Source organism: Peromyscus californicus, unplaced genomic scaffold, assembly GCF_007827085.1.
Source record: "Peromyscus californicus insignis strain IS unplaced genomic scaffold, ASM782708v3 Scaffold_5__1_contigs__length_169319896, whole genome shotgun sequence".
Classification (NCBI taxonomy): Eukaryota; Metazoa; Chordata; class Mammalia; order Rodentia; family Cricetidae; genus Peromyscus; species Peromyscus californicus.
Genome location: NW_026294573.1, coordinates 13,627,587 through 13,653,910, shown reverse-complemented (window position 1 = coordinate 13,653,910; position 26,324 = coordinate 13,627,587). Strand labels below are relative to the sequence as shown.

The 26,324-nt window shown below is 55.0% G+C and overlaps 1 protein-coding gene across 8 annotated transcripts in view; it reads right to left on the bottom strand.

Annotated features, from left to right (window-relative positions):
• The window catches only part of Arhgef10l (Rho guanine nucleotide exchange factor 10 like), a 138,873-nt gene that overhangs the window by 46,686 nt on the left and 65,863 nt on the right, over nt 1-26,324 (bottom strand). For 5 of the 8 annotated variants that reach the window (XM_052715390.1, XM_052715388.1, XM_052715389.1 and 2 more), the window contains 14 exons: nt 24,853-24,969; nt 22,090-22,198; nt 18,970-19,076; nt 18,566-18,643; nt 17,508-17,687; nt 16,467-16,583; nt 15,155-15,247; nt 14,474-14,647; nt 10,581-10,726; nt 8,489-8,503; nt 8,071-8,252; nt 5,192-5,307; nt 4,682-4,809; nt 3,228-3,328 (listed from right to left, as the gene is read on the bottom strand). In XM_052715390.1, coding sequence (XP_052571350.1) covers nt 3,228-3,328; nt 4,682-4,809; nt 5,192-5,307; nt 8,071-8,252; nt 8,489-8,503; nt 10,581-10,726; nt 14,474-14,647; nt 15,155-15,247; nt 16,467-16,583; nt 17,508-17,687; nt 18,566-18,643; nt 18,970-19,076; nt 22,090-22,198; nt 24,853-24,969 — 1,663 coding nt within the window. The remainder of the gene's footprint in view (nt 1-3,227; nt 3,329-4,681; nt 4,810-5,191; nt 5,308-8,070; nt 8,253-8,488; nt 8,504-10,580; nt 10,727-14,473; nt 14,648-15,154; nt 15,248-16,466; nt 16,584-17,507; nt 17,688-18,565; nt 18,644-18,969; nt 19,077-22,089; nt 22,199-24,852; nt 24,970-26,324) is intronic. The other 3 variants (XM_052715392.1, XM_052715393.1, XM_052715394.1) reach the window with 3 other exon arrangements.

Below are 26,324 nucleotides of genomic sequence, written 5' to 3'. Positions count from 1 at the left end.
TCCCAATAGAAGTAAAAGGAGTACTGAGGGTGTGTGGTGCCCTAGTTCCCTAGTTCCCCACTGACAGCAGAAGGAAAGGAAGAGGGGAAGGAGGAGGGAAGGGGGAAGTAAAAGGGAAGGAAGGGGGATGGGGAGCAAAGAGGCAGAAGGCCCCCTAGGGAGGCAGGAGGGCAGGCGGCAGGGGCAGGGAGGAGGTGGAGGAGGGGAAAGGGGGGCAAGAGGGCAGGAAACAGGGAGTGGGGGGCAGGGAGCTGGGGGGAGACAGGGGGACAGGAGAGCAGGAGGCAGGGAGGCAGGGAAGGAGGAAGGGCTCACACTGAGTTTTAGCATCCGCCTAACATTGAAGTCATGTATAATAGGGAAGGCAGCATGTACCCACCTCCAGGACCCAGTGCAGGCACTCCCAGCCCTTCCAAGGCCCAGATCTCCAAGTCCTCTGTCAGGGATGCGGCAGCTCTCAAAACCCTCCCTCCACCCTCTGCAGCCTCCCAGTGACAAGGCCAAGTTCTAAGCTACACCAGCCCCAGACCCAGGACACTGACCAAGCAGACACTGCTGGGACAGCTCCTCCAGAGCCACACACCCCTCCCCCTCCCCCCCTGCACCTGCTCCTCCAAGGCCCTCTGCACAGCAGCAGAACGGCTCCCTTGGATGGAACCCCAACTGTGATATCACAGGTTCCCACATTTCAGTGAACACCTTTGGAACACATCCAGAACGTGTGCCTCTTCCCACACACCCTGCATCTTTCCCGCACACCCTGCAAGCCTCACCCCTGCTCTGCAGAGCACCATTGCCCTCCGATTCAACCACCTACTTCTTTGACTCCCCCACCCCCACCCCCGCCCGCTCTGGCCACTGGGAACCACCTGCTGCTGCTGCCCCAGGACCTGCACACTTGTGAGTCACATGCCTGGATCACTCGGCCCAGATCTTCCCACGGCAGCTTCTCCCTGACGCAGCCCTCACATTCAGTGACAGCCACACGGCCCTACTTCACCGCCCAGCACCTCACTTAATGTCCACCTGTCCATCTCAAGTTCAAGTTCCTCGAGAGCAGAAAGCTTTGCTCTTTGAGTTTTGACAGGGCTCTTTATGTCTAAAATTACCAGAGGATGGCTCACTAGGTAAAGCACCTGCCTCCTAAGCACAAGGGCCCAAAGTCACATTAAAAAAAAAAAAAAAGCTGGAAAACGGTGTGACGGCACAGGCCTTTAATCCCAGCACTTGGGAGGCAGAGGCAAGTGGATCTCTGTGAGTTCGTTGTGCAAAACTAACAAACAAGCTGGGAACGGTCCCTGCACTTGCAATTGCAGAACTGAAGAGAAAGAGGCAGAGAGATCCCTGGGTTTGCTGACCACCCAGCCTAGCTCAGTCAGTGAGCCCCAGAAAAAAAGTGGGAGCTGGTGAGGTGGCTCAGTGGTGAAGAGCACTGCCTGCTTTTCCAGAGGCCCCCAGATTCAGTTCCCAGCACCCACATGATCGCTCACAACCACAACTACTGCCAGTTCCAGGAGATTCCACATCTTCTTCGACCTGTGCAAGCACACGGCATACAAGTGGTGCACAGACATCTATGCAAACACTCACACAGTTTTATTTTTAAAGTAGACGGTGCCTGGGGAGCAACATCTTAGGCTGGCCTCTGGCCTCTACACGAATGCACACACACACACACACACACACACACACACACACACACACACACACACACAAATTACTGTAATGATGCCAGGTGGTGGTGGTGCATGCCTTTAATCCCAGTACTAGGGAGGCAGAGACAGGCAGATCTCTGAGTTCGAGGCCAGCCTCATCTACAAAGTGAGCTCTAGGACAGCCAGCAGCCAGGGCTACACAGAAATAACCTGTCTCCAAAAAAAAAAAAAAAAAACCCTATAATGAAACAAATGAATGAATAAGGTTTTTTTAATGAATGAAAGCCGGGTGACAAAGGCCCTGGCTCCTGATTCAGAAATGTTTTCTAAACCTATTGGAAGGGCTGGACAGATGGCTCAGTGGTTAAGAGCACCAGCTGCTCTTCCAGAGGACCTGGGTTTGATTCCCAGCACTAACATGGTGGCTCACAACCATCTATAACTACAGTTCCAGGGGATCCGGTAACTTTTTCTGACCTCTGAGGACCCTGCATGCATGCATGGGGTGCACAGTCATACATGCAGGCAAAACACCCACATATAAAACAAAGATTAATAAGTAACATCTATAAAAACATCACATACACAATAAAGGTAAAGAAATGGTCCCAGTATCAGCTGGATTTCTATCGTACAGCACTTCTGACCGTCTAAGACTCCAAGTCACAAAACAAACAGATGAAGTCATTACAACCCGGTGCATGTGAATGTGGTGGGGATGGGGCAGAGGGACAGGGTGGTGGCCTAGGTTCCAGGGGCACAATGCCCCGTGTCTGAATCCTAATTCTACCCCTTCCTGCTATGCAGTTTCACAAAAGTCACTGCACCGCCCTGGGCCTGAGTCCTCAATGAAAAAGGTCTCAACAGACCTACCACAGGGAGCTTGTGAACAAGGGCGTGTGTGGGATTTTGCAAGTGTGTGCTACATCAGAAGCATTCCATAAAGACCCATTTACTTACCTCTGTTAGTACTAACAGGTGCCTAGGGGAAACAGCCATAAGGAGAGTTTGGTTTTATTTTTGGTTTATTTGAGTTTTTTGAGTCCAGGGTCTCATGTAACCCAAACTGGTCTCAGCCTTGCTCTGCAGCTAAGACTGGCCTTGGACCCCAAATCCTCCTGCCTCAGCCTTCCAAGTGCTAGGATTATTGCATATGCCACCATGTTGGGCAGTAAGGAGGCCATTGGCTAAGATCAGCTGACTCCAACCTGGTATTTACTTGTTTATTTTCCCGTACTTCCGTGGCAGTTAAGTACTACCAGTGTGTACTTTCCACAGTATCTGGTTAGCAGGCTGGCAGCCATTACCTCTGTGCACCAGGAAGACTCGGCACTCACTCCCTAAGCATCCCCTCCCTCACCGGGGCCCTGGTAGCTGCTAATTCGCTGTGTCAAGTTCCAACAACTCAGAGAGGAGGTACAGAGAGAAAGTGACAGACAGGTCCAAGGTTCAGAACTGGGCTCCAGGCATTTCTGCATGGCTTCACCCCTCTCCCACTGGGAAATGCTCCTGCCTCACCTTGGGTTCATACTCTCCATCTCCCTCCCTACACCTGCCCTGGGCTGTACTCACTGAGGCCAATCTTCGCCAGGTGTAACCTGTTGACCCAGGAAATCTTGCTCAGGGGGTTCGGTGTGATGAAGACCACCATGAAGCTGATGGGACGGCCAGACCTGTGGAGGGCGAGATGAGGCAGGACCCCCATGAGTGACTGGTACAGAGGCTCAGCTCCCCAGAAGGACTTGGAAGGCCTTGGCTCTTTTCCAACCCATGTTCCTGGAGATGGAGGGAGGCCTTGGCCTGGCCAAGATCCACCCCCTTGGGGAGACCTCCTTCCACCGTCTGTGATGATCAAGAGGCACCTGGCTAGAGATGCTAAGCCATTCTTGGCAGCCCAGTCCCAGACCTCCAACAGCCCTGGCTTTATGCCCAGCTAAGGTCCTGGCATCACTACCTGCCAGAATTCTGTGGGCCTCATCATGGAGGAAAGGACCTCACACTGTCTATCCCCAGCACCTGACACGGGCAGTCACTCCGAAGATGGTTACAGAGTGGACGTATACACAGTAAAGAGAAGAGGAGAGGGGGGGGGGAGAAGATAGGAGGGAGGGAGAGGAGAAGGAGGGAGGGAGGGAGGGAGAGAGGAAGGGAGGGAGTGATGATAAGAGGAGAAAGAAAGATGGGAGGATGGATGGAAGGGAAGGGGGTAAGGAGAAGAGAGAGACGGAGAAGATGATCGGAGGTGGCCTTTAGGGCCAGGGCCCCTTCAGAGTCCTGTGAGTAACCCAGGCCCCCCGGGAGGTGGGCAGGGCTGTGTCTCTCACTCTCTAGGGTGCTGGGCAGAGAGAGGAGTCAGGAGCAGGGTTGGAGCTCAAGCTGCAGACTCCCACACTCAGACACAAGGACACTGCTCTCTCTTCTCGCACCCCTGCAACTGATGCCAGGCTCCATCTTCCCCCACCCAGAGGCCCACCCCCGAGCAGCGAGCACTCCCCTGCCCAGGACTCCCACTGCACAGACCCCACCTCCTTCCACAAGCAAAGCCCAGGGGTTCTGAGCCTGTCCCTGTCCCTCTGGTCTCACTTCCTTGTTCATAAAGTGGGGATACTGAGGCACACCCTGCAGATCTGGAAGAGGGGCAACTGGACTCCTTTCCCTGTCAGTCACTGCCTCAGGACTGCTTCTACACGGGGGTGTGTGTGGGGAGTGGGGGTGTCCCACCGCTCCTGTGGTGAATCTTGTGAGCAGAGGACCTTGAACTGGGGAGGCTGGGTCTATGAAGAGGATCTGGGAGGCCATGGGCTGAGGAGAGGGAAGAAGGTAAGACACAATGAGCTCACTGGAGACTGAGTGTCTGAGTCAGCCAACAGAGAGCCAAGCTGACCCGGGGTGTCAGCAAGACCTCCATGCATTCCTGCGTTCCTTGCTGAGTAGCGACTGTGTGCCAGGTGCTAGGCGGGGCCTGGTCCACAGTGGGTGTGGACTCTCTCATCACAGCACCCCCTCCCTCCCAGACACCCTCTCACTTGTCAGGCTTCCCGGGCAGCAGTAGCCTCAGGCGGCACTTGTTGGCAGAGTGGATCTCCTCCTCCTTCACTCGCATCAGCCGCTGCAGGGCCAGGCACCAGTCTTGGGCCACAGTTGTGTTCAGATTCTAGTGTTGGGGAGGAAAGGGGTCACCACCATCTCCTGGCTCCCCCCAAACCACACAAGTCCTACCACAGTGACAGCACCCAGCACAATGGGATAATTTAGCCACGCAGGAGGCAATCCCACCTGTACTTGGGACTTCCCAGCCCTGGATGAGAGCCCACCCGGCTATTGCTTCCTCCAAAAGGGACACCCTCCTAACCGGATGCTCTGCAGCCTGGGGCAGAGGCTAGGGAGGATCTGTAAGACCTCCAGCTGTTGCATAAAGCCAGATGTTCTGAGAAGCCAGGGGATCCCAGCCTTTACCACTGCTCCCTGCTCAGAGCCAGGGCACACGGGAGCACCATGCTGGGATGCCCCCTCGCCACCCCCGGGGCCACACCCACCTGGTAAGTGCCATGCAGGGTGCTGACAAGCAGGGTGATCTGCTCCACCACTGCCAAGTCCTTCTGCAGGTCCTGTAGCTCCTGGAAGAGGCGCGGCGGGCCCAGGTACACCTTGTCTGGTAGAGAAGACACCGGACTCAGCCTTGGGGCTGGGGGAGGTAAGCATCTGCCGACAGGGAAAAGTAAGCCATGTCCATAGAGAAGAGGCACTGGCAACTTGGAGGAGACACGACCAGGGAGGGAGGTCCCAGCAGAAGGAAGGTGTCACACCTGGGACGGTGACACAGTCGTCCTGAGTGAGGCTCACAAGGACCATAAGACTAAATCAGCCATGTTGGAGAACCGAGGAGCCTACCGCAGGCCAGAATGTGACGGGTATGGCCAAGCCAGAGAAGAGCGTGTGCAAAGCTCCTGAGATGTATAGCAGCCCGCAAAAAGCAAACTGCTCAATGATATATGGTGGACCTGCTCTTATGGGACTTAGGACCCAGGGAGATGGGCAGAGAGCAGGGGAGGGGAGGGGATTAGCCAGACGGTAGAAAACACTTGGAAGAAAGGTACCAGTGTGACGAGCCAATGGTGGGCACTGAATAGGCCTGGAGCTCCAGTGGTGATACAAATACAGAAGCTGGGTGGGTACAAGAGACACCGTGAGTGATGGGCAAGACAGTGCAGAGAAGTCTTTGGGTGTCACCTTGGGAACAGGATGGCACACGCTAGGCCGTGGTTTCTCGGGCTACGTAAGGTTGCTGAGGCCTCTTTCTGGGTCATTCCACGCCCCCTGGATATTGTGACTTTAATATCATATTCTGCTGCATGGGGTCAGGGCTTTTGAGGATCCAGGGGCTGAGTGGAACTGCATAAAGGTCCATGGGGAGCCAGCAAAGAGCAGGGGCACACGGTATGGTAATGACGCACTGACAGAAAGAAAATGCCCAAAGGATGGACGCTGGTGGGAAGACGGGGCTCCACATAAGTCACCCCGCAGGTTGGGGGCAGGGAACCCACTCACGGGAAAGCATGCTGCACCTATCCTGTGAGCAGTCTGGGTTCAACAAAACAAAATGTCACCTGTCACAGCAAATTAATACTGCGGGTGGGAATTGTATTTATTGTTCTATAGTGTTGTTTTTATCCAGTTTGTGTTTTGTTTGGGTTTCACTGTTGTTCAAGGGCTAAAAGCACATGTGTTAAATGCAAGGAGCTTTCTGTGTGTCCATATTTGCATAATAATATAATAAACAATTATCTAAGGTCAACCAAGAATCTACAGAGCTTCTCTCCTTTCAAGGGGGTCAGGCTTGGGGACCATGGCTGCAGGGGGACAGAGTCGGGGACACAGGGTTCCCAGAGCCACAGCCTGGGGGTGGGCAAGAAGAAGAGAGTCGAATGGGGGTGAAGGCACCCAAGAGGGGCCACCCCCCTCTCCCGCCTCATCCACAGTGGGCCAGAACAGCTGTCGCAATCAAGCCTCAAAATTTCCGGAGTTTCGGGAGCCAGTGAGGCAAGCACCCAGGCAGGGCTGTGGGCAGGGTGGTGGTGGGGAGGGGAAGCGAAACTCCAGTTCCTTTTGTTCATGGAAGGTACTGTGCGCAGTACTCCATACTCTGCCAGGCCTGCGGCTTAGTATCTCTGGGCCTCAGGCCCTGGCTGAAACCAAGGTTCCACACAACCAATGGTCAGTCACGCTGGCGAGTACTGCCAACTTGACAGGCTCTAGAATCGCCTAGGAGACACACCTCCGAGCTTTGTGAGGAGTTTCCAGATTATGTTTACTGCAGTGGGAAGACCCACTCTGAATGAATGTGGGCAGCACTGTCCCATGGGCTGGGGCCCTGGACTGAATAAAAAGGAGAAAGCGAACTGAGCACCAGCATTCACCTCTCCTTGCTTCCAGACTAGGAATGCAATGTGACTGGTTCCTTCCCACACCTACCATCACACCCTCCCCACCGTGAGGAATGCAGCAACCTCAGAAAACTCAGCCTGAGGCCTGAAGAGCCCAGAACAAGGCTCTGGCCCAAGCTCAGGCCATCAGAGAGACGGGCATGGGGAAGAGGAAGAAGGGAATCCTTGACACAGATGGCAAGAAAGGCACAGAGTGGGGAAGACCCTGCAGCCAAAAGGAGTACACTCCCCAGGGAGAACCCCAGAGAGGCCAAGGAGCCCCATCAGAGGCCAGGAGGGAGGGAGGAGGCAGGCAGATGTCCCCTCCTCAGAAGAACTCTGAGGAGGTCGTGGCATACTACACTACCTACATATACTAACTACATTTGAGCTAAGCTCTGGGGAAGGTGCAGGGGGTTAAGGGGACAAAGGACAAAAGCAGCCAGAGGCCACTGCAGTGGTCCAGATGTGCAGTGGTCCAGATGCACAGTGGTGGTGGCCAGTGAGCAGGCAGAGAGCAGACAGGGAGACGCTACCAGGCAGGAGGCTCTGGCTTCTAAGTTGTCCCCCTGTCTTCCAACAGAGTCTGAGAACTTGGGTCAAAACGGAGAGACATGGGCCCAGGAGGGGACAGACAGACAGACCTGAGTTCTCTAGCACCCCTGGAGATCAGGGGGTAAGATGAGTACCCCTAGTTCCTCAATGTACCAAGAGGCACACTAGGTACAAACAGAAGGCACCTGTCCAAGGTCTCACCGGAGACAGCTCCGAGTCAGTTCACACGTGGCCTCTCCCTGTCGCTGTGTGAGCTGTGCGTGAGGCAGTCTAGCACTGGGTGGGGAATGAGACCACAGGGACACCATGTGCCACTGAAGCCACAGATCTGCACTTGGGTACAACAGCAAGACTCTCTAGGCCCCGCCCCCACCAGCTGGTCCCTGGCCCAGGTTAGACACTTAGCAGGTGAGGGGCAGCAGCCGGGCAGTACTCACTCTGGGCCTGCCCTGCAGCCGTGGCCTTCTTGGCGCCAGCGTGCTGGATGAGCAGGTTGTCCTTGTCGTAGGCACCGCCGTCCTGACCCACTTCCACGACCTGCACCTGGGGCAGCGCTGTGTTCCACTTCACCACGTACTTGGGCCCCAGAGGCACCAGGCTGCTGATCTCTAGCTGGCCCCTGCAGGACAGAAGAAGAGCGCTGAAAAGCCTGCTGCAGCCCAGCCCAGAGGCAGCGCAACTCCAACTCCCAGCACCTCCGCTTAGCCAGGCTCCAGACAGCCCAAGCATGGGACCTCAGGCCCAAACCAAGCCAGGCCACGCAGTGCAAGGAACTCACACCAAGCCATTGCACCAGGAAGCCCAGGCCCAGAACCAGAGTCACATGCCTGAGTCCCCAAGCCACAAGCTACCTACCTGTGATTGGAGGGCCTGGAGAAAAGACAAGAAGGATAGGTGTTATTGGACGGCACATTCCCGTGGGGCTGGGAATTCTGGAGGCTGGCCACTGGCCTAGGCAGCGTGGAGGCATGGCCACCTAGGCCCGGTGTGAACAGAGGGGAACCACACAGAAAGCCGTCCCCTCTGATTCTTACAGCCACCTCCCCATGGCTTCAGGATCCCAAAACAGGAGACGGGTACTCAGCAGAGTTAAGTGACTCAGCCAAATTTGCAAACTGGTGTCCCTAAACTTGAGCGCTAGCACCCCACTCTTCACACGTGCTCAACCCTGAACAACATAAGGCTGAGAAGGGCAGTGGTCTGGTCCTGGCCCTGCTGGATGTCTAGACATAGTGGGACTTAAGATTCACAGTACTCAGGATTGGCAAGATGGCTCAGTGGATAAAGGTACTTGCCACCAAGCCTGATGATCTGAGTTCGATCCCCAAGATCCAAACAGTGAGAGGACTAAAAACTGACTCCCCAAGTTCTACTCCGACCTACACATGCTCTCTCTCACAGACACACACACACACACACACACACACACACACACACACACACATACACACACACACCATGTTAAAGACAGTTTTTAGAAAGATTCAAAGCACTTGGAGATGAATGAATGAATGAATGAGTGGGTGAATGGGTGAGTGAGCGCCCACATCAGCTCTGGCAGAGGCTTCCTTGCCAAGTCTCCCAGCAGGCCGGAAGCAGGGAAGCAGCACAGAGCAGGCTCCATCTACGCTGACGGGTGAGCAGATGGAAGAACAGGGCGACAGTGGGTGGATGAGCCTGCAGCCCTGATTTCTCCCCTCAGGACCCCAGATCTGCAGCCACAAGGTTTCCACTCTGTGGCCGTGAACAGAAATGCACAAGCCAATGCTGGGTGCAGAGTGTAAACAAGACTCTGGGCACACACACACACACACATACACACATACACGCACACACACACATGCACACACACACACAGATGAGAGATACACACGTACACACATGCACACACACACACACACACACAGATGAGAGATAAACACCTACACACATGCACACACACACACACATGCACACACACACAGATGAGAGATATACACGTACACACATGCACACACACACACACACACACACACACACACACACATGACACTGTGAGTACCCAAGCTGGGAGGTGGGAGACCTAGCCTGGGTTGACAGTAGTCACTGGCCATTTCCAGGCCTGGCTCTAACAGCTGCACCAGGCTGTGTCCCAGGCTCTTAAAGGATTCTCCCAGGATCCTGCTGCAAAGGTCACAGCATGAATTCTAGGAGTACACAGAAAATAGTCTCCATCCCCTAGACCTACAGGGCCACACAAGGGACACCTGCGAGTCGCCCTGCTGGGTGAGGTCAGGAGGATTGCAGAGCACAGGTCCCAGATCCTAGCTCTCATGGCCTGAGGCAATGTGGCCCCATATATTACATCACCCAAACAGTCGAGTGAAGCCAAAGGTCTTGACATTTGTGTGGATTCCTGTGCTAGCCAAATGTGAGGTCCTGGCAGCTTAACACAGCCACAGACCACCTTCCTCCCACCAGCCCAGTTCCTGCTATCTCAGGCTAAGCCCACAGCCCAGTTCTGGGTTCTACAGCCTCCCATGAGCTGGAAACCATGTTCCTACAGGCAGAAACTACTCTCGGGGGGAAGGGTTGGGGTGGGGAGTTCAAGCAGCTCTGAGATATAGGAACCCCATGTGAGCTAAAGCAACAGGGGTCTGGGGTAGACACAAGGAAAACCCTCTTCAACTTCAAGGTTGCAGGCTCAGCTACTAAGATCAGAGTCTTGTAGCACGTGGCCTAGGCTGTGAATGATGATGAGTCTAGGGTCAGAGGATGCCCTGATTAGTCCAAATCCCTCTGGCATTAGGGGCCAAGGACAAAGCAGGACACGAGGGAGATTCGAGGAAGGCCAAGTATCTGAGACCTCATCAGGGCTACAGAAGGACCGTGGCGCCGAGGCTGGGGGGAGGGGAGACAACAAGGATCCTCTGGGAAGGGGGTGCCCCACCCCACTCCAGGCTCTTACTTGAAGTTGATGTTGGCACAGACCAGCATGTCGTTGAGCAGGAAGACCCTGCGTTCCTTGGACTTGATCAGCTGCCCACGGTCTCCGTACACCGTCTCCGTCAGGGTCTCACACAGAAGCAGCTGCCGCTGGCCAGAGGTCAACAGCTGCAGAAGGAAGGAACAGAGAAGGTCACGATCTAGGGTCACGATCTAGGGTGCTTCGCAGACAGCCAGGCCAGAGGTTCAGAACCTCTCCCACCTTCCCGAAAATAGACCAAGACTCTGCGTGGTAATGTAAGCCTACAGCAACCCCAGCACTCAGGGGTGGGGGTGGGACCATGAGGTTCAGGCCAGCCTGGACTATGCAGTGAGACTTCTCAAAAACAGCAGGAATTTGAGGATAGCCTTGGCCAGAGACTCGGTAGACTCTGTAGAGAAACTAAGGGGGCAGCTGGGAGAGGTAGAGGAGGACCCAGAGCCAACACCTGTCACTAGACAACAAGATACACTAGACAGGGAAGACCAGGGCACACACATTGGGTTCTCTAATTTGGGGAGACCCTGGGGAACCTGCCTAGCCTCCCTGGCCAGAGCAGAGCCCAGTAGCCTCTTTTCCAGGTGAGCTGGCTTCTGCCATCATCCCCATGTATCGTGATCCCGTAATGACCTTCACCAAACAGACACTGTCTCTGAGCAGCTCCTACATGCCCCGGTTGGGCAGTCACAGGACACTTCAGTTGGAAACCTCAATTCCCTCAGTATCTCCACTGCTCAGATAACCCGAGTAATGAACATGGTATCACCGAGTCAAGTAATACACAAAGCCACTACGCCAGGCAAACACGGGTTCAAAGGTCAGCCTGAATTTCAAGGCCGCAGCAGAGCACATTAAACAGGCCCGGGGGCCCTGGGAGAGCACAGGATGCCCTGCATTAGATGTGCAGTGGGTGCCCACAGCGGACCCTGTTTCAGTGTCGCTGTTTAAGACCATCTTTGTCACAGAGAGACTTAACTTTCTGGGGACACCTGACCTGGAAGGAGCCCCACGGCTTCACCATGAACTGTTGACCCGCATCAGCCCACATCATCCCTTGCACAGCCTTGTGAGGGGATGGAAATAGATCTGCTGGTCATCAATGCCTATTCTCGGGAGACCAAAGACTCTCAGACCCCAAGCACCTGACCAAGCTCACCCCACTTCACAGGGGCCCCCATCCAAAATCCCTCTGAGAAATGACTTTCCTTCTGGGGTTTTTTTAAGTGGAGGATCCAGTGAAATCTGTTACTGAATAGTGTGACTCTGGCAGTCTTGATCCCAACCTCTCCCTGCTGGCGTCCCTTAAAGAGGACCCGGCTTCTCAGAGCACCCCTCAAGTGAACGCACAAACTCAGGTCCTGGTGGCATGGGCATTGCTGGGTGGCAGGCACTGTGGGACTCAGAAGCACTCCGCGTGTATCAGCTCAGCAGCCCTGAGGTACAGAAACAGCTTCCGAGGTGTGCAGTACCCACAGGGCCCCCCACGGCCCCCACACAGGATGACCCCCCGCTGCTTTGTCTCCCTGCATTGTGTGGCAGCGCCTGGCTCAACAGGAGTCTCTCTGTTCCCACCTTACAGAAGCCCCAAGGTCGCTGGAGGCCCCGCCATTGCTGCGGCCCCACTTCTCCACAGGGTCCGTAAGCAAGGCGGACCCAGCTCAAGACAACGCGTCAGGCAGCAGGCCGTGGTTGCCAGGACCGACACTGGGGAGAGGAAAGTCCCTTGGGCTTCAGGCCGTAGGCCTGGTCCCTTATGCAGATTAAAGAGGAAAAGGAAAACCATCACACCAGCACCCCTCTGGAGGCTCCTGAGTCGGCTGTTTAAAAACAGCTCATGGGTCTGTTCCTGCCCCTCCCAGTTTCATTTCCCCTTCTCTCCGGGTGATGGCCAGAGAACGACCACTGATGCGATCCTCAACTGCTCCAGATTGTCCAAAGAGTCCCCTGGACGGGGCGAGGAGGGGGGACCCCACGGTGTGCAGCTGGCACCCTCTCCACATTAGCATCCACACCTGCCCAGCTCACCCTTTACTCAGTCGAGGGGGAAACTGAGGCTCAGATCATCCATCCTCTAGCCTGATAGCAAATGGGTCTGGCTGACCTCCTCCTCCTGCTACATCTGGGTGTTGGGGTGGGGGTGGGGACGGGCAGTGGAAGAGGACACACAGCTCTTTCCAGGGCAGGACCAACAGACTTCTCTGGCCTGCCAGGCTCCATCAGCTGCTGGAAGAAACCTCTCCAACACAAAGGCCAGCACAGGGAACTAAATGGCAGGCTTGGGGCATGGGGGAGTCTGTACTGTCCAGAGGGGCGGGAGATGGTCCCTGGAGGAGCCACCCTGGGCAGTCCTGAATGGGACGCTCCCCCCAGGGGAAGGCCCTGTTCCCCTTTCTTCTTGCCACACACCCCAAATCCCCGGCTCCCAGACAGGTGAAGCAAACCAGACGCCTTCAAGCCAGCACGTGCCCTCAGTGAGGAGCGACAGTAAGATCAAACGGAAGTGGGCAACCGCTCTCAGGTGAAGGGAACCACACAGGCAGCTGCTGCACCAGCTCTCCAGCCCTCAGGGAAAGTTCCTCGAATCTGAGGTCTATGGCATGTCCCAATTTTTAAATGCTGCCAATGACTTCCACTTTCTTAAAAGAACAATGTGGGCCCAAATAGGCCTGCAGCCTGCCTGTGGCCAGGGCAGGGCAGCTATGGGAGTGCCTGACGCTCAGGACTTCAGGACCTCAGGTGACCCAGCCCAGCCTGATTCCATGACCTGGCGAAGGTCAACAACAAAAGTCAAAGCCAGCAGTCCCAGCTGAGAGTTCTCCACACTGCTGTCTCCCAGGCCACCCTCCTGGACAGTGGACATTCTCTCCACACTGCTGAAATCTCCTTCCAGGAAGAGCCAGCCGCTAGCCTCAGCTGTGTGTTGGGACTCCCCAGAACATCGAACACTTCCTGTGACCTCACACCATGTGGCCTCTCTGGAAACAACCATCTCGTAAGCCCTGGCAAGGTCACCTCACTTGCAGACCATCCCTTTCCACCTCCACCCTCCCACCAGTGAGCATGAGGGCAGATGTAGGATCTGCTGGCCTGTGCGGGGCAGTGAGGGACTCACACTCCACACGTGCCAGGAAAGCAGAGAGCCTGCAGCCTCCAGCACCTGGAGTACAGTCTTCTCTTCTGTACGTATGTCTGGCTGCCCTAGAACTCCCTCTGCGCCCCGGCTGACCTGAAACTCTTGCTCTCTCTCTGCCTCTATCTCCCAAGCACCAGAATCACAGGTGTTCACCAGCACACTGGCTAAAAACTTGCACTGAGGCTGGGGGGGGGGGGGGGGGGGGGGGGGGGGGGGGGGGGGGAGGGTGTAGTTCAGTGGATAGAGCACTTGACTAACATGCCTAAAATCCTAGGTTCAATCCCCAACATGCATAAACTGGGCATGGAGGTACATGCATGTAATCCCATCATGGGGAAGTAGAGGCAGGAGGATCAGAATTTCAAAATCCTCCTCAGCTACAGAGTGAGTTTGAAGGCAGCCTGGGATACATGAGACTCTGTCTCAAAAAAAAAAAAAATAAAATAAAATAAATCTGATTTAGATGGAGATTTCGGAATCCATTCACTTAACTATGATACTAGTGTACAGTCTCTGGTTAATTAGACTAATGAACAAAACTCTGTCCTGGTAGTTAGACGAATGAACAAAACTTTCTTTTGTCCTAAAATAACATGAATCACAATGATCCAGTGGATCAGGCTCCCCTCCCTCAGAGAACATTGCCACCTAGTAAATGACCCCAGGAAAGCTGCAGAAGCAGCAGGTGAGGCAGGTGAGGCCACGATGCGCAGGGGGACCCAAGGGCTAGGCGCACACCCACCTTGTTGAGGCTGCTGCGGTCACTGACACTCTTGGTCAGCTGCTGGATCTCTGCCACCTGGTCGGCCAGCCGCTTCTGTTCATTCAGCTTCTCAGCCAGCGTCTCCAGCTCCGTGAGAGCTAGCTGCAGCGACAGTCTGTCAGGGTGGCCTCGAGGAGTGTTCTTCAGCATATCCTGCCAGGGCCAGAGAGAGCACGAATAAGGCATGCCCCACACATGTGCTCGCATGCACACACACCCACACACTGTGAACACACACACACACACACACACACACACACACACACACACACACACGTTAGAGAGAAGGCTCAGTGAATAAGAGAGCTTCCAGTTCTTGCAGAAGACCCAATTTCAATTTCCCAACATCCATATCAGATGACCCAAAACTGCCTGTAATTCTAGCACTATTGGATCCAACGCCCCTGGCCTCCAATGTACCAGCATGCACTTACACATGCCCACACACAGACACACATCCATATACATATATATACATATATATATATAATTTAAATAAAATGAATCTTCTTTTTTAAATGCTGCTGAGCACAACAGGCTGCCCTCTCGAAGTCGACAAAGATAAAGCAAGCCCCAAAACAGGAGTGGGCCACAGATGAGATCCACTGGTCCCCCCTACCCACAGCCCTCCCCTGACCCTTGGGGAGTCCCAGGCAGTACCTGGAGCAGGAGGATGAACTGTGGAAATCTCTGAACGGGTTTCACCATCAGCCCGTAGAGGGTGACTCGGTCCGCACTGCATACCTGCCGCCGCTGTGGGGACAAGGCCGTGTCACTTGTCAATCTTCCACAGCAGGGGTCCAGCGCCAGGGTCCAGACCTAGTTCCCATCCTGGGAACCTCTCCCTGGGCTCCAGGACCCTGTTCAACCTGGAATCCACAGTCAGGGGCCCTCCCACCATGGCACACCCTATGTAAGCCACACCCTCGTAGAACCTGAACAGCCACTGGAGGCAAAACCGAACAATTCAACAGTTTCCTCACTGCCGTCTATAAGGAACCAACATTACCATTCCCTCTGTGTAAACTAAGAGCAGAGGCCTGGGCCAGGGTGAGGGTGAGCATGGGGGTCTCCCTGTCCCACCTCACACCTGCTGGCTTACTCCACCCACGTGCCATGTGGGTCCTGGCCCATACCCCTGGCAACCTCACGGCTTCCCCATCAGCTTCCACGTTTTCTGCCCCAGCTCAAAGCTCTTCCGTGGCTCCCAATGCTTTAAATATTCTTATCTCATCCATGGCCTGAAGATCCAGAAGAGCCCAAACTAAACTACACTGCCCCAGGGAGCGTTCTTTATGGGGTACCCATGCCCCCAGAATCCTTCCAGCCTTGCCTGCTCCCACATTCCTGCCTCTTACTCTTGTCAGTATTCTCTCTGGAAACAGCCCTCAACCGTCTTCCCCAAGACCCATATCAGATGGTTCCCCCTTGAGAAAGCATCCCGGGTCCACGTCTTCGTCAGTGGGGCAGAGCTCTCCTGCCATAGCCCCAACGTGTCATCCCCCTGTGTCCTCTTTTGGATGCAGGGCTGTGTCCCTCACCCACAGCACCCCACCGCAGAGGATCTTGGGGCCTGGCCACAGCTAAAGAGTTCTGTAGCTTCCCAAAGTCTTGAACCTTTTTTGCTCCTGGGTAAAGTCCAAGACCTGGCGATGCCCATGTCACTTCACAAACAAGGAAGCCACAGGCCATGGGAACACAGGCCAACCCTGTGGTACCTACCACAGATCCATCTGTGTGCCAGGTTTGCCCTGCACCCTATTGGGCTCCAGGATCCTGAGCTGACTACACAGACCCTTTAACCTTCTCACCTCCCTCTCAGGGCAAGAAGGGATATCTCCCTGGAGACTGGGTTCCTAGATAATCTCGCCACAGTCATGACGCCAAAGTTGGCACGACAATGTCCCTTCTCTCCTGAGGCACCTCCCCACGTCCGTCCCTTGTGAGTGCCGACTGCATGGCCCTAGGGTACCTTGAGGAACTCGAGGAATGCTGGCTTGGTGAGGCAGGCCTTCTTGATGATGGACATGGCGTTGGTGAAGTTGTTCACATAGTCGCTGTATACATCTAGGACCATGGACTTGGAGAACTGTAAGAAACAGGAGCAGGAGCTGCATCACCATGGTGGAGGAGGCAGCGGCACCCACCCTACCATGCTTCTGAGACCCTGCGCAGGGAAGGAGTCTCAGAGCTGGGAAGATCGTCTCGAGGTGACAGGAAACAGAGAGTTTTTCTACAGCAACTCAGAACCCACAGGAGAGAGAAGGCAGCCTAGGGCAGGGATGCTGCCTGGGTATCTATTTCCTTACCATGGCCAGGAAATGAAATGTTCCCGAGCCCTCGCTGGGGAGATGCACCCACAGCTAAGCTACAGATGTCGACCTCTCACCATAGGCCCCCCAGGCACACCCACCTGGGATGTCACATCTAAGCTCTCCCAAGCACTGTCAGTCTCAGACTATCCCTTCCACTAGCGGAACCCAGAGGCTTTACAACCCAGCAAAGTTGGCTGGACCATTTCTCACTCACTCCCTCTCTGAAATCTGAGGGTTTCAGTTTGACAAGCAGGACACCAGTACACTCCTCATTCCACAGGTGTGGAATTTGAGCCCAGAGACATCCCAAGACCTGTCTGAGGCTGTGAAACCAAACTGGAACCACGACCCCTGCACCGTGATCCAGGGCTCTTCCCCCAGATCCTGAGGCTTCATCCTGGAGCTATGAATGCAGCCCTGGGCCAGCATGTGCAAGCCTCATTGATCACACCTGGTATGCTTAGATAGGAACCGACACCGTGTCCGGGGCTGCCCATGAGGCTGGTCTCTGAGCAATGCTGCCACTATACCCTGGCTTCAACATTGTCTTGGCCTGGCACACCTCTTACAGGACATCAAGGTGTCATGCCCAACCTCTAGAGCAGGACACGACTCAGAGGCTCTGATATCATTGACTTAGACAAGGCAACCAGGTGAGGGTAGAGGTTGGACCAGCTAATCTAAGTAGAAACACCTACTGAGGCCACAAAGAGGTCCCCAATCTTCTCAGTGGAGTCCCATTCGGCCACACGGGAGGACAGGGCGATCTGGAACATGGAGTGACAGTGCAGAATCTCCTTAACGCGGAAGAAGACCACCTGACACTTGCGGACGCTCAGGGCCTTGGGTTCCATCTCCATGAGTGGGTTACGGTAATCCTGCCAGGATGGGTGGGAGCGAGAATGAGACCAGCTATCTTCAAGGCCACCAAGACAAAGCAGGCTGAGAACCGAGCAGACCCCCCTGCCCAGTGGGGCCTTCCTGATGCAGGCAAAAGCATCCTGCCTTATTCATGGATGTTTCTAGAAGGTTCTCCTTGAATGTGACATTTCTGCCCTGTCTGTCACTCCACAACGCCTCCCACCCAGGAACTTCTGTGTTAAGCTGCCTTGGGAGCAAGAGGATCACTTCTACACCATCTGTGTGTGAGGACTCTGGGTAGGTGGCTCAGGGCCAAGGCTGGCTAGGGGGGAAGCTCAGAGCCATCTGTGTGGCTGAGCGGTAAGGTCTCAGGTCACCACAGTTCCCTGAACTCTCAAAGTCAGAACTACACTCTCCAGACACTTTGTCTGATGCCTGGGCTCCTTCATACGGGTCCCAAACTGTTCCTACACCAGCAGCTCCATTCCAGCATCCCTGAGGAGTCTAGGTTTTGGAAACCCAAACCAGACAAGGGTCCACATACATGTCACTGGGCACCCCAGTGTGAGGAACAGGGGGCGTCCCCCTGCAACCTTGCTTTGAGGGCTATCTGAATGGCCAGGAAGACACAGTCCCTTCCAGGCACAAAAGGGAACACATGCCTTGGCTCCCATTTCAGAGATTCCCAGTTTCACTTCAGAATACAGCTCTCACTACAGACAGCGGCCTTGGAAACCCCTGGCGTCCCCACACGTCCTGTTGTTCCTCGGAAGCAGGAATGGCTTTTAGCCCCTTCTCTGTAAAACTACCACAGTCCCCCGGTGTTCTTTATAAAATGACTCCAGAGCCCTTCCCGCTCTCGTCCCCGGGCCCCCCGAGTCCTCCGGAGCTTCACCTGGAGTATCCGTTTCAATGACTCCACATAGCTGCCTTCACTCTGCACGATGGAGCCCAAGATGTGTCTCCGGACCACCTGCTCGGGCCAAGAGCACAGTCAGGATGTGGGATCCAAGGAGCAGAGCCAGTCCCTGATGTATGAAGGATCCCAAAGGCGAGAAGAAGGGGAGCCCCAGAGTCACATGGGAGGGACCAAGAGACACCCCTGCTCTGGTAGTCATAGAGCTAGTGGGTCTTAAGCATCCCAAATTCTCGGACCTCACCGTCTCCAGACCCTGTATGGAACACACGGAGTCCAGTTCCCTGCGAAAGCCACCCCGCCTTCATAGTCACTTCCCCTCAGATTCTAACTAGCATAGCCCCAGGCAGCAGGCTGGCGGGTGCCCCCGCTCCCCCACAGACCTGCTGAGGACTCAAGCCATCCGGCATGGGGCCCAGCTCTGGCGCTGGAGGTTTGAAGTCTGTCACACCAACCTCCAGGAGTCCCATATCTTCCTCTTCCGAGTCACCTGGAAAGACAAACGGGAGGGTAGCGAAGGTGGGGGATGGCACCTCCTGCCCAGGCCCCAGGAGATGAGAACCACTCAAAGAGCCCCGAATCAAACCTGGGAACAGCTGCCCCTGAGACAAGTGGGTCAGCTCCAGTTCCAGCTCCCAGGCTCCCCATGGTCCTCGGCTGCTCCCCGAGAGCCTTTGGCTCAGGGAGCGGGGAGCAGTGGGAGGGAGAGTTGGAGGATGAGAAAACAGCACCCCACAGGGCCACTGTCCCCGCCGAGACCTGCCCACTCTGCCTGCTCCAGCCTGGCATGGGCCAGCCACTCATGTCCCCATCACTGGGCACTAAAAATAGTTTTCATCTGGATGCCAAAACGGGGGGCAAGAAAATACAGCCCAAGAAGAATCAACCCATCGGCTTTTCTCTTTCATTTTTAAAAATGCAAAGATGCCCCCAAAGAGAGCAGGCTTAGCTGGGTGTGACAGGGACTCCAGTCTACTGGGGCTGGGCTCAGCCCACGGCAGACAGAGTCCGACGGCAACCAAGGCCCTAAGGAGAAAAGGAGGCGTGGTAGGATGCCGAAGAGTTGTCCTCCCAAGCTCTGAGACCCCCGTGAGGTGAGCCCCTGCTATTCAGAGGCTGCAGGGCCCATGGCGGCCACGGACAGCAGGAAGCGGGAGACAGAAAAAGAGAAGTAGTAGCCAGTCCAGCCGCCGGAGGAGCAGGACACCCAGTCGGCCCTTACCTGAGCAGGACACAGAGGAGGAGGAGGAGGACGGGCAGCGAATGACAGCATGGGGGTGGGGGTGGGGGTGGTGAAGGCCCTCCTGCCTGGCCCACATATTGCCTCGGGCATCACGCATCCACCCCAGCCGGCGGCACCGAGGCTTCCTCTTCCCCCACGAGCTGCTGGGTAACATTCTTGCCCTGTGATCTGAGCCGCCCAGCTATTAATAACGCCTCTGGGGGAGGGTCATTTTAGGCCCAGGGCTAGTGGGCGGAGTGGAGAGGGTGTCCCAGAAACATCCAGCCTGTGTACTCCCTTACAGGAGCCAGTGCCCCCACAAAGGGAGAGGAGGCATGGGGTGGTTGGCTTAGCCAGTGTTAAAGAGCCACTTCTACGAGACTGGGTGAGATCCTAGCTGTGAGGCCAGAGAGACTGGGCAGGACCCAAGTCAGCATGCTACCCTGGCACCAAATGCCACCAGGGCTGACAGTCGTCAAGAACAATGCCTACTGTGCAGGACTCTTTCTGTGTGCAACATGGACATCATCTCCTTGGCCTCAGGAGACAGGAATTGTTATTAGTCCCATTGCATGAAGGAGGAAACTGAGGCACAGAACAGCAAAAATGCACAATTTCCAAGAAACTGGAGGTGCTACGGGTTCTCCTTGGCTTGCAGCCACGTTCCTTCTAAGCGTCAGTCCATGTGTGAGGCCAGCAGAAGGCACTCCCCGGATAAGGCCGCCTCCCACCCAAGGTCTGGCACCCTCAGAGTTCTGCCCAGACATCACAGGCCATTCACCTACTGTCCTACATCTTTGTCCCCTTGTACTCTTGCCTGTTGTCCCCAAAGATGTAACACGTCACCAGTGCTGGGCCTTACTGGGAACATTTTGAGGGCCCCAGTCTGGACATTGTGTGGAAGAGGGGATCAGTGAGTGCCCTGGTGGGCATCGAAAAACAAGAGGTGGAGACCTGAGTGGGGGCTCGGGAACTGGGTTATCTCGGAAGAGTGGCCAGGGCAGGGAGAAGAACCAAACAACGGCTGAGCAGGTGAGCATGTGGGCAGCAGAACCCTCACCTCCTGCCAGTGGCAGGTCCTCCCAGGCAAAGCCTTGGGTTGGCAGGTGCAGGAGGCCTGTGCAAGCCAGGAAGGCCCAGGCAGCCAACACAAGAGTAGCAAAAAGGCACCACAGGACCCTCTCCACCTGCGTCACTTCCCCAACCAACCCTCCCCACAACTACCCGCATGACTCACCCCAGATGCTGAAATACCACCTCATCAGCGGGCTGCAGGCTCTCAGCACACCCCATACAGCCCTTCCTCTGCTCCATCCCCCACTCCCCCCAGCTATATTTTTCTCCCAGAGCGCCTACTGTGACTGGACATTATATTCCCTATTTGCTCACACTTTCGCCTCCCATCACTCCAACCAGAGCATTAGCTTTGCCGGAATCCAGGGCAGAATTCATCGCCACTCCACTCACAGCTGTATCCCAGGACTGTGGGTTCCAATCCTCCCATCCTTAGTAGCCCATAGTAGATGGTTTGTTGAACGAGTAAATGGCCACTTGATCAGATCCAACCATGGGACACTTCTGTCTAAAACTCTGATGACCCTGGTGTCTTTAAGGGCAAGGGCAAGTGCCCAGTCAGGCCCATAGAGGCACACTGACCCAGCCCTGACCTCTCACCTCAGCCCCCTCCATCACCCCCATGCCTCTGTGTCCTCAGGAACGTCTGTGAGCTCTCTGTACCCGTCCCCTCATCTGCAGATTAGTGATACGATGCCCCTCCGCACTTGGTAAATGTTGACCCTCAACGCCTTTGCGCATGCTCAACCTTCGCCCTAGAGTTCCACTCTCCTCTGCCTTGTAACCATTCTTCTGCCTCACCTTTCACCTCTACCCACACTCACCTCCACACTCCCGCAAGGACCTAAAAGACTAATGTCAGTCTGATCCATGCCCTACAGCACCCGGAGCCCCTGGAAGAAATTGCTAGGTTCACTGAGGACAGTGTTTAGTAGGTATTCAGTAAGCAGTGGTGAGATGAAGATGGACAAAGAACATTCTGGATAAAGTCAGGTGAACCAGGAGGCAGAAGAGAAACAGCCTTAGCCACACGGAAGGGAGGCCCCATGGCTCACATAAGAGACTGGCCGTGCCAGTCAGAGGTGTGGGAAGCAAGCTGGAACTAACCCAGACATTTGGGGTTTAGTTCAGAAAAGGCCAGGCACCAGCGACATCACCCCCAGCATGCCCCACCCCGAGGACATTGCTGAGTGCCGCCCCTGCTCACCAAGGACGTCTTTCCTATGCAGAAAGGAGACTTTACGCATGACGGCCATCCGTGTCTTCTCCAGCCCATCCCTGGTCCCGCTCTTGGCGGCCTTCATGAGCTGGGTCATCTGAGCAAAGGCAAAAGGGACTCATCAGAAACTGAGGGGAGCTGGGAACCCCTGCCTTCAAGGGACCTCAGCCCAGACATCAGAGCCAGCCAGCCCTGTTCCATCCATTCTGGATAGGTGAGCAGCAGAGGCCAGAGATGCAGGGAGAGAGATGTGCTCATGCTCCAGGGTCCCTCCATGGGCAGGAGAGGGCCTGACCTCTTCCCTCTACCTAAGGGGGTGATGGGATGGGAAAAGGGCCGGGTCTAGGTTCAAACCCCTGCTCTAATACTCCTCAGCAAGTAGACATCTCTCTGAACCTCAGACAGAAGCATACAGGCTACCTTCCCAGGTGAGCAGAGACTCAACAGGCCAGCTCTGGGAAGGTCCCTGAAGGCTGACCCCCCTCCCTGCCTAGCCAGGTGAGGAGCCCCACCCCTCATCCACAACAGGCAGGTTCAAGCCTCTGCCCACAGGGAGGGGAAACTGAGGCCACAGGATGCAGAAGCCACGCTCAGTGCTGCCAATAAAGCAAGCCAAGCAGGCCTTGAGGTGAGAGGACTGTGACATGCTCAGAGTGGGAAGCAGACACCTGCCACTAGGACCCTAAGAGGAAAACTGCTGTCCCTATACCCTGCCCCTGCCCCACCCCAACACTTTCCACACCACCAGCATTCACTATCGGAATGTTCCACAAGGGTGGGGTATCTGCACTGTCCGATATGGGGCCCACATGTGACTAATAGGCACTCTGAACATGCCGTGTGACCAAGAATTGGAAATCTCAATTTCATTTCACGGGAAGAGCCACACGGCCATGGTATGGATGTTCCATGAAACCCCCCTCCTTCCTCAGACTCTGATGAAGATGAAGATACCAGTCTGGTAGTGAGGGTTCCCCTGGGTTCACTGGCCTCACTTCTACCTTCAGCAGCTCTTTGACTCCCAACTGAAGGGCTACACACTTTTCTTCATCGGGTCTGAGTGAGGACAGACAGACAGCCTGGGGTAGGCGGGCTGAGAGCCTGGGGGCCTTAGAGCTTGGGGGAGCTGGGAGCCTGGAGGACTGAGAGCCTGGGGGAGCTGAGAACCTAGGGGGTGGGCTGAGGCTAGAGAATTAACACAGAGTGGTGGCTTTTTAGGAACAAGACCGGCTTTCAGGAAACAAGGCAAAGAGGAAGTGGGTGCCCACCCCTTGCTGTAGCCATAGCTATGATTTTTGGTCCCTTGGTAGGAAGGGTCATAAGTGCCTTTGAAAATCTAATGGGGGCGGGGGCTGGAGAGATGGCTCAGAGGTTAGAAGCACTGGCTGTTCTTCTGAGTTCAAATCCCAGCAACCACATGGTGGCTCACAACCATCTGTAATGAGATCCTGTGCCCTCTTCTGGCGTGCAGGGATATGTGTAGACAAAACATTGTATATGTAATAAATAAATCTTAAAAAAAAGAAAAAAGAAAAAGAAAATCTAATGGAGGAACAGATGTCAACCCCAGAAACTGCACATGGGTGAACCTCTCTTCTAGGACACATCCAACTAGGGGGGATTATACCCTAGATGGAACCATCCATGAGCCAATGATCCTCAGAATCCCTCAGTGTGGCCTTCAGGGAATCATCAGAGCCCTTTCCATTTGGTGTTTTTCTGAACAAAGATGACCTGAGCTGGCCTGGCATGTGCACCCTTCCATACAGTGCAAGCTGGGCCACAGGCCCAAGTGTTCTACCCTCCGTGGGCTCCTGACTCCTCTCTTGCTCCCTTCTTGGGTCATGACCTTCATGGGTGTCTGCTGAGGTCCCTCCCCATCCTCCTGCTGGCCCTGGCTCTGCTGCAGTGGGCAGAAATGCAGGATTGACAGCACTCAGACCCTGGCATGACCAGAATGGAGCCCCGTGCTGCTGCGGACTGCCAGGGTGACCACCAGCCATGCCCTACTCTCCTGGCACTAAATGATAGTGGAAAGACAGCCATCTCTGGGTGCCACAGGGACCGTACAATAACAGTGGCCACCATCATTAAGCACATAAAGCCAAACATCACCGAGTACCTTAATGGCCTCATCATCCAGTCTCCACATCCACCCTGGGGTCGCCACTACTTACGGCAGAGAAATGGAGACTCACTGAAGCCAAGGGGTCTCCCCAGGGTCACTCAGAGGGTAAGCAGTGAGGCTGGGATTGAACCCAGATCCACAGGGCTCTACGGCCCATGCTGTGTGGTGCTCAATTAAGGCCATCTACTGCTGTCAACGACATCACCCAGAAGCCTAGTCCTACTATATAGCACAAGCCGGTCTTGAATTCCCAATCCTCCTGCCTCAGCCTCCCAAGTACTGAGATTACAGGCACATGGCTGCTAGATCTGGCCAGGAACCTGCATTTTTTAAAAGGAGAACCCCAGGTCATTCTAGGGGCTCTCTGACTTGAAATGCCACTGGGTGTTCTTGTGGTTCATTGGCATCTCTCGGGCAGGTGTGGGAGGGTGGGGGTGGGGGGTCTAGACAAGAACCAGGAAGTGGAAGGAACAGCTGGCTCATGGGTTTGCCCTTCTGCAGTGCAGATGTGAGGTGCAGCCAGGTCCCAAGTATCAAGGGTGGCCTCCCCAGGCTCACACCCACCCTCCTCTGTGGCCCAGCAGGAAGGCCCCCTGGGGCCAGGAGCGAGGGACAGACAGTACCTTACAATCGTACTTGAGCTTCAGCTCCTGCATGTCTCTACCCCCAACTCTCAAAGCCAAGATGTCTCTCTTAGTCCTGACGTATCTCTCCTTTAGCCTAGTCAGGTCTGGAGAAAGCTGGGGCCCCAAGCGGCCAGGCAGAAGGAGAGCAGGCGGGAAGAGCAGGCGGGACAGCGAGGAGACAAAACACAGACAACAGGGAAAAGGAGACTCAGGTCACGTGGCAGACGGACAATCGGGCGGGCAGATGGGATAGCAGTCTGGGTGCATCCAACTGGAACCTGCACCTGCAGATCCAGCCCAGCATGCCAGGCAGCTGAAGCTGGGTCTCTGCTGCGGGATTCCCAGCTGCTGGGCAGCAGAGTCGGGAGGGAAGTGAGCCCAGGCCTCCCTCTCATGGCGGAATGATACTTGGATGATACTGACTGTGTCTTCTCTTCACCCCAGGCCTGACAATGAAACTTCTAACGTGGAAGGCTGACAAGGGATGGATGGGCTGAATGACAGGGTGGGGACAGTGAACAGGTATGTGGACAAAGGGAGAAGTGGTTAGAGGATTGCTGGACACTCATCTGAGTGAACAATATAGAGATGGATGGATGGATAGATGGATGGGTGGATGGAGGGATGGAGGGATGGATACGTTGATGGGTGAGTGGATGCAAGATGGATGGATGGATGGGTGGATGGATGGATGGATGGATGGATGGATAGATGAGTGGATGGATAGATGAATGGATGAGTGGATGGGTGGATGATGGATGGATAAGTGGATCGATGAGCAGGCAAACAAATGGATAGGTAAGCAATTGGCTATATTTGGTTGGGTAACTATAGCTGGACAAATGAATGTTGGAGAGACAGATGGATGTCCAGAGGCAGTGCTGAGCTGATAAATACTTACCAACTGGTTCTCAGAGGTACAAGCCTTGTGTCTTGGTGTCTCCACAGTGTGAAACCCCCAACCCTGGCTAGCCACATGCTAACAAAGTAGCACCATTGAACATCGATTTGTAATACTAACAAGCTAGTCCAAGCTCACCCCAGCATTCCACTGGAGGAAAAGGTGAATGGGCAGAAGAGAGGGAAAGAAAGAGAAAGGGAGGGAGGGAGGGAGGGAGGGAGGGAGGGAGTGAGGGAGGGAGGGAGGGTGTGATGAATGGAAGGAGGGAGGGGCCGCAGCATGGAAGCATGAATGGTGATGACTGGTTTACATGCTATCTGGAGAATGACCAGACAGAAAAAGCAGACATTTAAATACAGGGCCTGTGTGAGCCACAAGGGCATCTGATGAAGCACACAGATGACAGAGACACGGTGCATTTCTGGACAGAGAGACTAACAGAAAGATGGAGCAGGGACTCCGCAGGAAGGTGGGCAAACACGCAAGTCTGGGCTCTGCACTTACGAGCCAGGGAAGTCTCTGGACCTCTCTGAGGTTGCAGTTTTCTTGCTGGTAAAATGACCATGAG